A 16,233-nucleotide genomic window follows, 5' to 3' on the forward strand; every position below is an offset into this window, starting at 1 on the left:
ATGCTGGCTTCGTGGCTTCCTGGAAATCTTATGCCAGTGACCTCCTGCTAGGATCTCAGTGGAAAGTCTTATTATTGTTAGTGACGCTCTGTTTGCCTAAAATCTGCCTCTAAAACCTCAAAAGGAAATTCACACACCCGGGGGGGCTTATTGCCTCCTAATTTCTATTTGTGCAGGCACAGGAGGCCTGACCTCACTCGGTAGAGGTGCTGGTCAAAGGCAGGGCTGGGGCCTCACCCTGGACCACAGCCATCGCCAACAAATTCTCCCTAACAGCCGTGGCATGCCCAAGCCCGGGAAAGAACAGCGAGAGAGACTGCCCTGGGGCTGCCGGCCAGAGGGGGCTTGTATCCCTGGCAGGTCACAGCTGGCCTCCAGCGATCCCCTGTCCAACCAGGGGAAAGTGGCAGGAATGTGGGAACATGACTGGACGCTGCCTACGGTCCCAGAGCATCATCTTAATAATGCAGGAAAATCATCTCATTTGTGTGCCTCTGTAGGACTCTGCCAATCTCACAGTAAATGTGCCCTGCGGGACAGGGTCTGGACAGCAGCCCGTGCAGCCCTCCCATTTTACAGGGAGTGAAACCGAGGCCCGGGCATGGGCCGGACCGCTTACATCAGAATCTCTGAGGATGAGTGAGGGCCAGACATTGGGGTTTTAGAGTCCTCAGGGGGCTTCCAGTGCGTAGCCAAGCCTTCGAACCCCTGGTCTTGGTGCTATTCTAAAATCAGGTTAAAGGATGCGTAGGGCATCTGGTCTTGTCCAGCACAAACCGTTTCTTAACAAATCTGGTGTTGAGTTTTAATCTCATAAGGTGCCTTTGCTAAACTGGAAATGAAGTACAAAATAAAATGTGCCTTGGAGGTGACTTCGGTGTCCTGTGGGTTCCTTTCTCAGCCCTGCCTGAATGTCACAGCCTCTGGTTAAAGGTGCGGTAGAGATGGCACCATCCGGCGAACACGGAGCGCTGCTTTCCACACTATAGACGGGCGGGGTGTTTTGGCAGGTGGCTGAGTGCGGAACACCTCTGGAATGTCACATCAAATCCCCAAGCAGCCTATGGGAGGTCAGCGTGGAGAGGGCCGTTAATGCCACATGCCCGAGGAGTGAAGGGCCCAGGGCTTGCCTGGCCATGGGCCCTGCCAGGTGGCAGGAGCTGCTGGGAACCTGGCTTTAATCCTTTGTTGGGCAGCCCTCAAAAGTGGCCTGGCCCCTCTCAGTCTTGGGGAGCAGAGGGAAATGGGGCCTGGGAATGGAGGGGGAATGACCAGGGAAATCACTTTGAGAGTCATGAATCCAAAGCAGATTTGGGGGCACACAAACTGTTCATATAGATGGCTCCAGAGAGGACTGGCCCTGCTCCCTGGTCATCCTTCGGCACACCCAGTGCTCCTTCAACTGCCCCTCCAGCTGGGGCCGGGCTGCCAACATTGGGGTCCACTTGAGGCATCCGGGTGTGATGGAAGGCTACCAAGGGACAGTGCCAGCCAGCTCTGTCACTCTGTGGCAAGCCGCTTCCCATCTCTCTCCTCCGCAAAATCAGGGCTTGTGTTAGATCAGTGATTCCCCTGAGGGTGTGGATGGGCTGGATCTGTTTGGCTCAGGGAGCTTTGCAGAGGTAGAGGCTTAGGCCCCCTCCCTGCTGGAGGTTCTGGCATAGTGGTTCTGGGATGTGTCATTTAACAAATATCCCAGAGAGACAGTGCTGTGCAGGCAAGGGTGGGGATCCAGTGGGCCTGGAGACTTCCAAGGGCCGTCTCCTTCATTCTTTGGATCTCTCCCTCTGGGTCACGCCCGAAATAAGCCATGTTTGTTGACTGATGCTGGATCTTTCTGGGGCCGAAGAGAAAGAATCCATCTTGCCTGTCACCACTGCCTGACTTGGTGCTTTCTTCCCTCTACTGGCTGAATTGGAAAATGATGGAATGTGCTCTTCTTAACTAGGAGATCGTGTGCACCGACCTGCGGGGTACCCGTGCCCGGCATTTGGTGGCGTGCTTCACTTCCATTCAGTAGCCGTGCATATCCACCTCACTGGTCCCAACAACAACCCCATGAAGCAGGTGTAACTGTCCCCCATTTTACAGAAGAGGAAACTGAGGCTCAGAAGGGTTTATGACCAGAGGCTTCAGCAGGAATGCAAACCGAGGTCTGCGTGCCTTGCAGCCTGCTCTGGGGTTCAGGGAAGGCGGGGTCTCCTCCACACATATATCTGCAGGGGTGGGGCATGGGGGGCATCTTTGGTTGGCCGTATGTGCAGAGCCTGGGGCTCTGGGGGTCTCTTTGTCTCCATTCCACTCCCTGGGATGTCACTCTCATCCCCATTTCCCTCTGCCTTTGCAAACACAGCCAACACCCCCCAACGTGCATAATCTGTGTTCTTCCCTCTTCTCTCTGCCTGACGGCAGGGCCACGTTGCCCGAAGTGTGCCATCTGGGGTGCCCTCGATGGAATTTTATATGAAATGTTTTCTTTATTCATTGTAAATTGGCAATTTCAGCAATCTAATAGTGTGTTGAATGTTTCCTTTTGAAAACAAACTCATTTTAAGTACACATGTCTTCAAAAGAAAATATACTCGGCGGTGAGAGTAGAGACGCCTACGCGGAGGAGACCTGCGAGTGGTCAAAGTTCGGGAAACACGGATCGAGAGGCTACCGTGGAGCCCTGTCATCCTTCAAGAGCTGCTGGGGTTCTGGCTCCTCGGGGAGCCTTCCCTGAGCCCGCCAGCTAGTGGCGGGGCTGATGCGTGTTTAACCACTGGCTTCCCCAGGGCTAAGGGGGCCCTGAAATGTTGCATTCAGCAATTTCCGCGTGTAAATACTCTCACTGTGGCCAGTTTCGGGCCGCCCGGACTCAAGCTCTCTTGTCTTGCTCGAAGTGCCCAGCACATAGGAAGTGCTCAGGAAAGGTCAGCTATTATACTTGGCACTCCGTGTTGTTGTTTCATTGGTACAATTCATATTATTCTATGCATCCTCTGTGTGCTTCCTAATTGCCCAAGAGGTTATCTCTGCATCCCCAACAGAACTAGCCACGAGTCCAGACTCAGATCTGGCCCCCCGAGTCAATTCCTGTAGAGGCGACATTTGTAGCAGCTGAGCTCTTGCCATCTATGAGATGTGTGACCTTGGGCAAGTCACTCAACCTCTCTGTGTCTTAGCCTCCTCGTTTGAAGAAATGAAAATAATAGTATCTACCTCCAGAGACTTGGCTTCTTAACAGCAGAGTAGTCAGGAGGGTGAAGTAAGTTAATAAGGTGACGCGCTCTAGCTTGCCCACCGCCAGATAGTCTCTTCCTTTCTACCTGGAAGGTGCCCTCCACCCCGACCCCTCCTGGGCCTCCCAAGTCCCGTGGGCGGGACTCTTGCAGCCCCCGCTCCAGCCGTGGGGAGCCACGGAGCATGGGTGGCAGGGCCCGGGCTGACCTGTAGTTGCCCTTCTTGGAGGCGATGTGCAGCGGGAGCATGCCGTCCTTGTTGGCCTTGTTGGCGTCAGCGCCTTGTGAGAGCAGAAACTCCACCACATCTTCGTGCCCGTTCTTGCAAGCCTCGTAGAGCGCGGACGCGTTGTCACTGGCCTGCGTGTTGATGTCTGCGCCTGGCCGAGGAGAGGCAGATCAAGGAGTGAGCTGGGGGCCACTGTCATGCATGTGCCAACTGTGATGCACTGGATCATTTAACAGCGACTCCTGGGGGAGGACCCGGGGGGCCTCTTAGAAGTGAAAACTTCCCTCAATGATGCTGGCATTTACTGAGCACTTACTATGTGCCAAGCACCACGCTTGAGGGGCACGCTCTCTATGAATCCACAACATAGCTCTTGCCATCGGTCACAACTCTCGTCTGCATGTGGCAGACAAAGACACCAAGCACAGAGGACCTACGCCACTTGCCCCAGACCACCCAGCTCCTAAGTGCAGAGCCAAAGCTTGAACCCAGATGGTCTGACAGCGGAGGCCCTGACAGATGGTCTGATGGCAGAGGCCATGCTCTTCACCCTTACTCCACGTGAAAATGATCCAGGCCCTGTCCTGAGGAAGCCCCCTGGCTCTAGGAGCGTGCAGAGCCCCCCCCCCGATAAGGAAAGGCCCCAAGAACTTTATTAATTGGGATTTGTTCTTCTCTGCCTTCCATGACCAGGAGTAAGAGAGGGATTGCTTCCGGTCTCCTCTGCAGAGCACACGAGAGCATGCTGGGAGGTGAGGAATCGAGCTGGGGACAGACTCCATCAGCCTCATCGCCTACATCTTCTCCATCTCCGGCTGGTAAGGGAGAGACCCATGGGCTTCTCTGCGAAAAGAGGTACAGTCTCTTCACCAGTCCCTCCTTATTCTGGAAGGAGATAGAGCTGACACAGCAGTGACGTGTCAGTTAGGGCTGAAGTCACAAGCATCTGTTAACCACAGCTCCGCTCTGCCTGGGCATTCTGCTTATCTCGGGCTTTCTGGTAATTTTCAATGTTGATAACTGACTTCTGGTCTAGTGGAAAGAGCGCAGGCATTTGTGAGAAACAAGAACCAGCGAAGTTTCTGTTTCATGGCTTGCAAAGGCCTGTGGCCTCGGGCAGCCTGCAGGGGCCTCAGTTTTCCCATCTGTGGACTGGGAATAATAGTTGCTACTAATCAGGGTTACTCTGAGGAGTAAATAAGATCAAATAGGTAAATATCTGCTATGGGCTGGTGGTTTGTGTCCCCTCAAAATTCATATGCTTTAAGCTAATCCCCAGTGCGATGGTGTTAGGACGTGGGGTTTTTGGGGGGATGCGAAGGTTATGAAGGTGGAGTTGTGCTCCTGGATGGGATTAGTGCCCTTCCCAAAGAGACCCCCCGGGGGCTGCCTGGCCCCTCCGCGGTAGGAAGACCCAGTGAGAAGACCCAGGCTGTCTATGAACTACAGACAGGCTCTCAGCAGATGACAAATCTGCGGGCACCTTGATCTTGGACTCCCCAGCCTCTGGAACTGTGAGAAATAAGCATCTGTGGTCTGTAAGCCCCCCAGTCCACGGCGTTCTCTTAGAGCAGCCCGGACGGACTGAGACAATGTCCCAGCACAGCGCCTGGCAGAGAAGGTGCTCCCCAAAGGCCAGTCCTCCAGGGTGGAGGCACCAGGGCACAGAGGCTGGCTCTGCTCGCCACCCTGCGGGAAAGTCGGCCAACAGGTCCAGGCTCTTGAGCTCAGGCTCCCTGGAAGCCTGGACCCCGCCCGCAAAGCCACCCGCTCTCACCAGAAAAATATTTGGATTTGAAAGTGGGCTCAGCCCACAGAGGGAGCAGACCCTGACTCAGACTGTCGGCAGGAGAGCTGGAGAGATGTTTGGAGTTGGCCCGTTCCCCTGGCCGCCTGAGCACCCTTCCCTCTGCCCAGCCTCCTTGCCTGGGCTCCCAGGACCCTGCCTGGGCCCCTTTGTTCTCAAGCTGGTCAGTCCAGATCTGTCCCCGGCTGCAAGGATGTGCCCTGGGTTTGTTTTCCCAACTGCTTAGGCACGTGCTGGGGAAGTGGTGTTTATCCAAGCAGAGTCCCACGCTGGTCATTCTCGAGGCCCGCAGTGGCTCAGCGGAGCGCAAGAGGCGTGCAGGGTGGAGCCAGATGCACAGGGTCAGAATCCAGGCTCTGATTGTGACTGGTCATCTACGCTCGCTGAGCCTCAGTCTCTTCATCTGCAGAATGGGGTGAGGACACTGCCCACCTCATACGGCTGTGGAGAAAACCCCATTGGCCTGATCCGTGTTCCTGTTCAGCAGTGTCGGGCACACAGTAGGTCCTCAACAAATCACTTCAGCTCAGCCCGAGGGTCTGTCTGGCTTTACTCCTGGTCCCTCTGTTGCTAGAGGGAGGCTCCCTCCCCATGGAGAGAGAGAAAAGAAATCAAAGGTGTTCTCGGGGAAGAACAGAATAACGATGTTCTTTAGCCGGTAGAATGTGTGCCATTGTCTCAGGGTGTCTTCTGTTCATAATGCAGGCAATGGTATTTTATTTTCCCCCGTTTTCTCTTTCCCCAGGCAAAGAGTGCCAAGACCCCAGTTCACATCCCGCCTCTTCCATTACTTTGCGGTGTGACCTGGGACAAATCACTTTCCCATCCCGGTCCCTGGTTTCGTCACCTATAACATGAGGAGGTGACCTAAATGTTGTCCGAGGTTCCTTGTGGCCTTGAAGTGTGACATGGTGGACAGAGAAGTGGTTGGGGTGTCAGGAGACCAAGAGTCTGGCTCGTTCCACCACAAATTCGCTACGTGACTGTAAATAAGTCAGTTCCCCTTTCTGGGCCTCAGATTCCTCATTTGTAAAATGAGGATGTTGGGCTAGATTAGAGATGACACACAGGTGGCACGTGTGCCGCTCCCGCCACCGCCCCAGGTATGTGGTGGCCCTCAGCACGTCTCCCACTGAGCCCGGACACAGCCTCTGAATCCTTCTCAACACAGCACTCCGAGAAGATGCCATCACTCCATCGGAGTGACCCCTAAACTTGCCTCCCCTTGGACCTCTGAGGTCCTTCCCTGCTGTGCCCCTTCCAGCTGTGCTGCATGACCCAGGGACCCTTAGCACTCACCGTACTTGGCCAGGAACCTCAGAGCGTCCAGCTGCCCACTCTGGGCCGCCACGAACAAGGGGGTGATGCCGTAGGCATTCTTGGATTCCACCTTGGCACCTCTGCTCACCAGGATCTCCATGACCTCCAGGTCGTTGCGAGAAACAGACTCATGCAGAGCTGTCCAGCCTCGGTTACAGCGGTGGTTGGTGTCCGCGTTGTACTGCACCAGGATCCTCACTGCTTCCACGTTCTTGCGCTCACAGGCTGTGCCCAGGGAGAGGCCAGAGGGTCAGCGGGGCCCTGGCAGGACCTGACCGGCCGAGACTTCATTCATGTATTTGTCTATCCACCCATTCATTTGTCAGCCGTTCATTCTACAAATTCCCACAGGGTCTGTACCGAGGTCCAGTCCCTGCATCTTACCCAGGAAATACACCTAAAATAATAGCAATCCTAATAGCAATAATGTTTGCTGATGTATAGAACACTGATTATGGGCCAGGCACTCTGTTCCAAGCACCTTACACCACCAACTAATAGAATTCTCCCAATCACCCTTAAAGGATGTAGTGTTATTATCCCTTTTCACGGAGGGGGAATATGAGGCACAGAGAAGTTAAACGACTTGCCCAAGGTCACACAGATAGTGGCAGAACAGGGATTCAAGCTCAGGCAGGCAGGTCCAGAGTCTCTGTCCTTTGGGAGGTTCCAGGGTGTCCCTAACTCGTTTCCCTCTGCAATGTCACTTGCTTGAGTCTTCCACTCACCAGGGTCAGAAGAGGGGGAGGAGTGCAGTCATACTCCTACTCGAAACCCTTCCACAAAGGCTACTCACTTAAATTGAAGTAAAATTTGTCTTCTGAGTACAGCTCATCAAGTCTCAAGCTGCTCACACCTCCCTGTTAAGCCTCATTCTTTCTAGAACCTAAATGCACCCGTTGGCTCTGGCTCAAGGTTATCAGAAGGGAGGCTGGGCTCTCGTCCAAATTAACCACTTCTTCGAGTTGCTCAGGGGTGAGCATGAGAAGGGACCCCAGGCAAAGCACCCCTCCTCTCAAAGCCTTGGTTTCCTCGCCTGTAAACCGGAGATCACAAAACCTTCCAGAGAGGACCCTGTGGGAGCACTGTGTGAGCTGGTGCGTGGAACGCTCTAGCACGGTGCTTGGCACATGGGAGGACTGCATGCAGCCCCAGGGCCTAAGCTGCGGCTGAGACTTGCCCAGTGTTCGGGAGCTCTCTCTGGGACAACTGCGTCTCCAGGAGATGGCTCTGGTGCCCAGGCAGACGTGGCTTCTGAGAGACACTTCCACCACGGGTGTGCCGTGGACCCAGTTAGCAACTATCGGTTCCTGCTTCCCGTGGAATGTTCCAGGTACTGGATACCAGGCCCATGGGAAAATCAGGGATTTCTTTTTTTTTTTTTTTAAGATTTTATTTGTTTATTTGACAGAGATAGAGACAGCCAGCGAGAGAGGGAACACAAGGGGGGAGTGGGAGAGAAAGAAGCCAGGCTCATAGCAGAGGAGCCTGATGTGGGGCTCGATCCCATAACGCCAGGATCACGCCCTGAGCCGAAGGCAGGCGCTTAACCGCTGTGCCTCCCAGGCATCCCAAAATCAGGGATTTCTGTAGTGTTTCAGAATTAAAGGTCCTACCATATTTGTAAACCTCAAGGCTCATTGCTTAAGCATGGAGGCATGATCTGAATGCCTCATAATGTCATAGTTCAGCGTGGGGTGATGGCACTAGCTCCCTGAGTTTAAATCTCACGTCTGCCCGCCTGCTGGAACATGTGGAATCCTGGGTGCCTCGTTCCATGTCTCGATGCCTGGGTCCTCATCTGTAAAATGGGGATGCCTCCCATGTAGTGCTGTCCCATACGTAGATGGATTTTAGGGTTCAGTTAAAGGACAGCGCCTGGCACATAGTAAACACTCAGGAAATGCCCGCTATGATAATCGTTCAGATTTTGACTCTGGGTACTTGCTAGAGATGCCAGAGTTCTTGGATGATGTATTGAATGAGTTAGGAGTTTCGAGGTTTTTTTAAACATCCCAGAGGTACCAAATTTCTTTCATACCTCTTTGCCTCTGCCTCTGCTGTTCCCTCTGCTTGTCCAGCTGGTAGCTCCGTCTTTTTCCAGCTCAGCTCAAGCGCCCCCTTTTGTGGGGTCTTACCCCTGGCGTGAGAGCCCTCCCCCATGCTCCCAGGTGCGCCGTGCTGAGCTCTCTGCTGCCATTAGCTGGCTGTTGTGTTGTCTGGGTGCTGGCTGGGGTGGGGGCAGGGGGCAATGCTCCCTATTGCCCACCTACTCTCTGGACCCTTCCCCAGGGAAGCCCACCTGGGGGGCTCACCTTTGTAGAGCGGTGTCTCTCGGGACTTGTTCGAGATGTCAGGCTCAGCCCCAGCCTGGAGCAGAGACAAGAGGCAGTCCAGGTGTCCCCTGCATGTCGCCAGGTAAAGGGCCGTTTCCTCCTGCAAGGTGCGCTGGTCGATGACTGCCGGGTATGCTGGGGAGAACAGATGGGAAGTTCACGAAGGGGGACGATACCTTCTCCCCCCCAACACAAAGGTAACCCCAATTTCCACCAATTCCAATGACAGACATGTGCAGCATCCACCTAAATTTACCATCCGTCCTCTTGGCCCTGGACTCAGTTGCTTTCACAGGGCTGTTTTGGCTTCCCAGTCATATTAACTCAGCTCAGATGCCACCTCCTCTGGGAAGCCTTCCCTGGTTGAGCCCCCTCCCTCTCTGAATGACCCTGTCCTTCCCTTACCCTCCCACCAGCCACAGCCAGAAGCTCTGTCTCATACAGCTGTTTCTGCCCTAGTGTATGGTGGTGGGCTGTCTGGGGTGCATGCTGCGTCAGGGCAGAGCTAACTCCTGTCTGCAGGTGTTACCCATCCACATCTGGCTTGGGGGGAAGCCGAGGCTCGGAGAGGAGGCATGGTTTGCCCAGGTTCCCACAGCTGTGGGGGATGTCCTTGGCGCGGCAGAAGCACAGCTGTGGTATTTTCCACACCAAATCAGTCCCTGGAACATTCTGGAACAAGCTGGCAGTGGCTCTCCCAAAAAATCAGCCCTCCCTCATTCCTTTTCTAGGAATTAGGCTCTCCTGTCCCGAGAGACCTAAAGAGGTGGCAGCCGGGTGGGTGGGGACAAGGCACTTTCTTCTCCCAGATTGGTGATTTTAACTCTGCAATGCGGGTGATAACCTTGCCCTGCACCACCACCTCCCTCCAAGATGTGTGGGCCAAAGAACACGACGCTCCGAAGGAAGGAGCCTCTGCCCTTGAGTCCTGTTCCCACGTCTGGCTGCGCGCAGGGCTGCCCGCCTCACCTTGCTGCAGGGCCTTCAGGCAGCCCAGCTGGCCGTAGTAGGCCGCCTCGTGCAGCGGCAGCCAGCCCTCCTTGTTGGGCTCTGCGAGATTCTTTCCCGCCTTGATCATAGCCTTCAAGGCCTCTTCGTCCCCTTCCTTGATGGCCTTCAGCACGGGGTCCACAGGCCTGTGACAGCAAGAGGTGGGTCACTCCTCAGGATCAGGGCAGGGCAGAGGCAGGGCCAGACCGCTTCTCTCCCAGGGGAGAAGCAGGACAACTGGCGGCCGGGGGCAGTGCTGGCTGTGGGACCACTCGGTCCTGCTTGTCCCTGCTGGTCTAGAACAGGTGCTCAGGCCCCTGCAGCCAGCGTCCTCCTCAGTAAGGAGAATAATCCTTCCTAACCCACATGGGTGTGCCCTGGATCTCGGCCCCGACCTTGGCCCTGACCTTGGCCCCTCTAGCTTATCTGTCCATCAGGTATCCATCGCAGCTTCCTCAGGCCAGTCAGCCTCAGCCTGGGGGCCCGGGTCAGCCTCTCCCTGCCTCCGGTCATAAGCCCTCATGCAACCAGTGGCCTTTACATGTTTTTGAATGGTTGTTTGACTGCTGTCTGTCTCCCCACTGGACTAGGAGTTCCAAGCAGACAGCAACAGTGTCTTCATTTCTTTCATCTCTCATGATTTCACTCTCAGGGCCCAGCTCAGTGTCTAGTTCATAATAGGTGCTCAATAAATATTTGTTGAAAGAAGGAAAGAAAGAAAAAGAGAAAGAGAGAGAGAAAGGGAAAGAAGAAAGAAAGAAAGAAAGAAAGAAAGAAAGAAAGAAAGAAAGAAAGAAAAAGAAAAAGGAAAGTGGAAAAAGGAGGGAGGAAAGAAGGAAGGAAGGAGGAAGGAAGGAAGGAAGGAGGAAGGATGGAAGGGAGGGAAATATTCAGAACCTAGGAACCCCAACAATTATTTCATTCCTTCATTCCTTTTATTACCTTCTATTTCCAAAAAGATGGCCTGTCCCCTGTGAGCATTTTGCTTGCTTCTTTGGGAATTTTTAAAATATCTTGCTCAGGGACACCTGAGTGGCTCAGTCGGTTAAGTGTCTGCCTTCGGCTCAGGTCATGATCCCAGGGTCCTGGGATGGAGCCTTGCATCAGGCTCCCTGTTGAGGGGGGAGCCTGCTTCTCCCTCTACCCCTCCCCCCATTCATGATCTCTCTCTCTCTCTCTCTGTGTCTCTCAAATAAATAAATAAAATCTTTAAAAAAATAAAATGCCTTGCTCAAAACATTCTTTGCAATCGCCCTCTTTGAGCATTTGGAGGACACACAGGCCTATAAAAGTAACTGTGGGGGCTCTGATCAAGCCTCACCCGTGTTTGGTTCTCCCGTGAGCATCCCTGGATCTGGGGCACTTCCATGCCCTTAGCTCCAAGTGGGCACCTTGCAGGGAAAGTCTACAAGAAACGGGCTGAAACATGGCAAGCTCATTCACTTCCACAGATGGAAACCGGGGTCTCTTTTAGACAGAGCTCCTTGGTGGCCAAAAGAGAACTAGGGAACTCCTCTGTCCCTGCAGCTTGCAGGGCTGCATCTAATGTTACACCAAGACCGTTTCTACCAGGAGGCTGCCAGCCCGCAGTGCCAGCCTCCAAAGGGATGGAGCGCTAACCCCATGGCGAGTTTCAGCACAGCGCTCCAGTGTGTACCAAGAACCTTGACCTTCAGGGCCATTTTGTGCTTCAAGCAGCTCTGAGACCAGAGTCCCTCAGAAGGGGCCCTTTCCAGTGAGCAACTCTCTGGAGTCTTCCCAACCCCTCCCCTTTGCTCCACACCCTTTATCCTCACCTCCAGAAACTTTAGCTGCTGAAAGACTTATATACTTGAAGGATTAATAAATTTGAAGCGTTCACAATTTAAAACTTCTGAATATCAAAAAGATTTTAGGGCTAATATGAATGAAAACTTCTTTGCTACTTTGTTCATTCATTCATTCATTCATTCATTCATTCATGCACTGAGCTCCCTTCCCTCCATCCTGGAATCAGTGAGGACCAGGACTGCTGTGATTCCCAGATCTACTCCTAGGGAATGTTCTGCATAAGTGGTCCCATTTTCCAGGTGGAGAAGATGGAGGCAGGTCTTGCTCCCAGGGCCCTCACCCACGTCAGGGGCCAGGATGGGCCCTGAGGGTCTCTAGGGCCAGCCCCTTTACCCTCCCAGCTGCTTCCTCCGTTGTGAGCGGCACTTCCTCCTGACTCTCAGCCTCTCTGGTTATTAATAGCTTCAGAGCACAGATGCTGGGTAAGTTACAGACCCGCGAGCACGATGGGTAACTGACCAGATAAGCCCTGAAGTCCCCATCAACGCCATCACTGCCACCTTGATGAGGTTTCCTTACGAGCAGCCAGAGCTGCCCCTGCTGGTGTCAGGAGAAGCCCCAGCGGGGTATGCATCCCGTCTCCCCCGGAACATCTCCCGTGGGGCCCCCGCTGAAGTGGAAGAGAGGAGGGCTGGCTGTTCTTGTGGTCTGGGGGGTGCGCAGTGCGTGAGAACCCTCCCAGGACCTGCCGCCCAGCTTGGGTCTCGTCCAGCTGGGGTGGACGGACCCTGAAGCTCTCCGGCGCCCATGCTGGCTGCTGCTCTGTGAGTTCAGCCCAAGCCCCGCCCCGAGGGTGGGGGAGGCTGCTGGGGGTGTCAGACCGCGGGAGACTACGGAGCTGAACGGGACCCGGCAGGCCACTCTGTCCTCTCCAACGTCGTCTCACAGAGAAGGGAGATTCAGAGAGGGACAGCGACTCCCAGGCAGCCACAGAGGAAGGGGCAGCTGCGCTGAGACCAGAGCCTGGGTCCCCCTTTTGGAGACCGTCAGAATTCCACCCGCAGCGCCGGCAGGGTTTGAGAAGAGCTGGGAAGAGACCCAGAACACAGGCCAATTGCCTCCTCCCCTTCTCTGCAACATACCTGGAACAAGGAAATAGGAGTTCCTGCGATGGGGCCCCTCTTTTGCTTTTAGCTGTTTCTGGGGTCAATACCGGGGAGCAGAGAAGGGGGACTCACCTAGCCCGACACCCTGGGGCCAGGCAAACAGAACCCCTCCCGCAGCTTGGATTAATTCTGGATTTTACCACCTGACACGGAGCAAATAAAGGCAATGAGGCAAAACAAAACCCATGGGTGTGAGCGTTGTGGGTATGCTCCGATATCCCCGATATCCCCGCGGTGAGGCATGGGAGAAACTGAGGTAAATAGAAGGCGTGGCTGACTCATCAGCTCCAGCTCCGAGTTCCTCTGGGCCTCTGGGGTCCTAGGGCCGTCTCCCAGGGGCTGCTCCCTCCCCCGGGGCCCACTCTGGGGCCATGGAGGCATTAATCATGGACCGACCTGGGTCTGTGAGCACGAAGCCTGGCTCAGCGGGAGCAGCTGGGGCTCAGGGGGACACTCCTGGGAGGGGCGTGCCTGGGAGATCCCTCCAGAATGCCCCCCTTCCTTGGGGCCTGCAGGCCTGCTTCCCACTCCCCACCCCCACAAACCCTAGTTGGGAGGTTGAACTTGGACCGTCTCTGGGGGCCGGGTGGGGGTACACTTACGCCAGCTGGGAGTTCTTGTATTTCTGCATGACCCCTTGGAACAGGCCCTTGGGGCCTGAGGCGGACAAGTTCTCGGGAGGCACAGTCGACCTGGAGGGTGCAGGGCAGGAGTGAAAAAGGGAAAAATACTCTGCATATGAGAAGCGGGTCATGGCTGGAGGCAGGCTCGGGGATGGAGGGCTAGCGAGGGGAGAGACAGACGGGACAGACGCAGGGCTCTGAACCAGAGCAGATGGCTGGTCCTCTCTTGTGTGCTGGACACAGCTGCTGTGTCCCTGGATTATTTTTGGCCCTTGGAGGAAGCCCTGGGAGATTTAAATGACCATATAAGACAACAATGAGGTTAACCTCAACCCCTCCCCCAGACCCCCTCCCCAGCCAACCACGCAGGAGGCAGATAGGAAGCAAGGTGACATTCTTCCCCCAGGAGGATGTGAGAAGGGGTCAGCAGCAGGTCCCTGGATGAAAGGCACTCAGTCTCGGGTCGGCCGGGCTGGGTCCCAGTAGAGATGGGCAAGAGGTTCTTGGAGGTGTGGGGGACAGGGGAGCATAGCTGGGAAGCCAGACCAGGTCTGTACTCGCACCTCCACCTGGCCGGGTCCTCACTAGAGGGGCCCGCCGTCCAGGGGCAGGAGCTAACCGTAGGGAAGTTAGAGCAAAAGACCATCGTCGCTGACAGGGCATTGGGTCAAACTGACACGGGTTCAAATCTAGACTCTGGCCCATCCTGGCCATGGGACATCAGACAGGTTAAACTTTTCTGGGCTTTGGTTCCGTGCAGAGTCCAGCGTGGGAAGACTGAGGAGGAGGCTGGAGCCCGTGAGCTCAGCAACCGTCCGGGCACAGGGTTGCTCGGCATGCATCCAACATTAATTGGATCATTATTTTGCTTCTCTGAGCCTCAGTTTCCCACTCCCTTGGGCTGTGGTGAGGACAGGAGAGGTGAAAAGAGGCTTGGTGGCCACTCCACATATCTAACTGATGGGGGTGACCGTGAGGATGGGACGTGTGGCCCATGCTGACCACACCTGGGGCAGCTCGGGCCCTACTGCCACGGACACCCCAGCAGGCCTGGCCTGGTGTCCTGCACCCCACAGGGGTGTCCTGTGGCTTTGAGGAGGACATCGCTACCGGTGGTGTTTGAAGGTGCTGGAGCTGTGACCCCGACAGGGACCCACGCTCTTCCAAGACGGGCCAGAACTTACAGATTTTGTGGCTACCCTCAGCAAGGCCAGGTCATGGGGGAAGGGTGAGTGAGCGGAGAAGGAAAGAATACTCGGTCCTTTGCTTCAGCCCTCTGGGGGTGGAGGGACTGCCAGGCTGGCCCCCTTCACCACCCTCACCGTGTCCTTGCCTTCCTCCGTCCCCTCCTCTGTCCCCTTGCGGCCAGCCACCTCCTCCCAAGCACCGCTCGCCTCAACACCGCGTCTACATGCGCTCACCCGGTAGTCCCCTGGAGTGGGTGCCCATGTTCCCGCCCTTTAGAGGTGGGGAAACTGAGGCCCCGAGAGGTGGGTCCCGGGCTCGCACGCAGCTGCAGCTGGGAATTGAGCTGAGCAGAGGCAGACTCACGTCTGTCTGCAGAGCTCCTGACGCCGCCCCCTCCCCCTCAGGCCTGGGGTCTTCCTTCCTTTTCGTCCTCTCTCCAGCTGTAAGGCCCCCATTCTGACAGGCCCCGCGATTTTGAACAAGCCCCTGCCTCGCGCGTTGTGCCTTGGTTTCCCCGTTTGCCAGATGCGGAGGCAGGACCCGAGCGGGATTTTCCTCACTGCTGCGGTAGCTGTGAAGCCTTTTTGAAATGAGCTCACGAGGGAACTGTGTGTCAGGCAGAGCTAAGAGACCACATCCTGGGAAGGGGGGTGCACAGCCTGGCCCCGCCGAGGCCCCTCTCTACCCCCCGGAAAGAGGAGCGTGCTGGGGGTGGTGGAAGCAGTCTGGGGCCAGGCCTAGCTCGCAGTCTCCCACCCCGTGGCCTTGACGAAGCCCTGGGTCTCAGTCCGCACAGGATCCTGGGGTCCCGGCTACCCATGCCTTGTCCCATGTGTGTGGCCTCCAGTCACTTACTGTTGTTAGGACGTTTCTAGCAAGGTGATAAGCGCCGTTAAAAACCCACCACATCACCCTAAAACCAGGACTATCTCTGATGGCAAAAAAACAACAGCAAGATGAGGCCAGCGATGCTGGTGGGGGTGACAGCAATGGTGGCGGGGCTGTCCCTCCCGGCTGTGCAGGGCATGGCCTCACTTCCAGCCTCCCCATCAGCTGGATGTGGGCAGGGGCTGTGTTATTCCCCCTTTGCAGAGGAGGAAGCAGACAGACCGAGTTCCCTGCAACGAGAGTTGCCCAGTCCCTGCTCCGTCCCAAGCCTCCAAGCCTCATGCTAGTGCCTGAGGGGCAGATCGGTAGGACCAGTTTTGTTGATCCCAAATGCCCAATGTCCTGAGGCCAACGGGGTGGGCAGCTAGGACACAGACAGCTGTAGGCCTCCGGGGAGGGGGGAAAGAGAGCAGGCGCTCCCCTGGGAGCCCTGCAGTGGGTCTTTAACTTGGCTTTAGGGGCAGGTAGGGCCGGTGCTCAGAGCAGCCAAGTGCAGAGCCTCGCTGCAGGGGGAGCAGGGTCCAGGCTGCGGGCCCCACTTCCCCTCGGCCCTGAGCAGGGGAATTCCCAGCAGAGAAAACCACCGGGGCTGAGTCATCAGAGGTGAGAGGAACCTGGCGGGATGTGGGCACGGGTCATGCCCTAGAGGAGGCCCAGGTAGGGCCCCGGTCCTTCCGGTGGGCCGGCAGGTG

At 55.8% G+C, this 16,233-nt stretch overlaps 1 protein-coding gene and 1 long non-coding RNA gene across 8 annotated transcripts in view; one reads left to right on the top strand and one right to left on the bottom strand.

Moving 5' to 3' along the window:
* Window positions 1-16,233, bottom strand: part of ASB2 (ankyrin repeat and SOCS box containing 2) — a 37,524-nt gene that overhangs the window by 5,282 nt on the left and 16,009 nt on the right. For 2 of the 6 annotated variants that reach the window (XM_034642548.1, XM_034642546.1), the window contains exons 3-7: window positions 13,445-13,534; window positions 9,886-10,052; window positions 8,896-9,051; window positions 6,560-6,805; window positions 3,433-3,604 (exon numbers count right to left, since the gene is read on the bottom strand). In XM_034642548.1, coding sequence (XP_034498439.1) covers window positions 3,433-3,604; window positions 6,560-6,805; window positions 8,896-9,051; window positions 9,886-10,052; window positions 13,445-13,534 — 831 coding nt within the window. Of the gene's footprint in view, window positions 1-3,432; window positions 3,605-6,559; window positions 6,806-8,895; window positions 9,052-9,885; window positions 10,053-11,227; window positions 11,326-12,195; window positions 13,406-13,444; window positions 13,535-14,886; window positions 15,052-16,233 lie in introns of those variants that run through there. The other 4 variants (XM_034642551.1, XM_034642550.1, XM_034642549.1 and 1 more) reach the window with 4 other exon arrangements.
* LOC117795997 overlaps window positions 4,204-16,233 on the top strand; it is a 30,070-nt gene continuing 18,040 nt past the window's right edge. Inside the window, exon 1 of one of the 2 annotated variants that reach the window (XR_004620239.1) lies at window positions 4,204-4,271. This is a non-coding gene — a long non-coding RNA (uncharacterized LOC117795997). Of the gene's footprint in view, window positions 4,309-16,233 lie in introns of both variants that reach the window. The other variant, XR_004620238.1, reaches the window with a different exon arrangement.

Source organism: Ailuropoda melanoleuca, chromosome 14 (genome assembly GCF_002007445.2).
Source record: "Ailuropoda melanoleuca isolate Jingjing chromosome 14, ASM200744v2, whole genome shotgun sequence".
Taxonomy (NCBI): domain Eukaryota; kingdom Metazoa; phylum Chordata; class Mammalia; order Carnivora; family Ursidae; genus Ailuropoda; species Ailuropoda melanoleuca.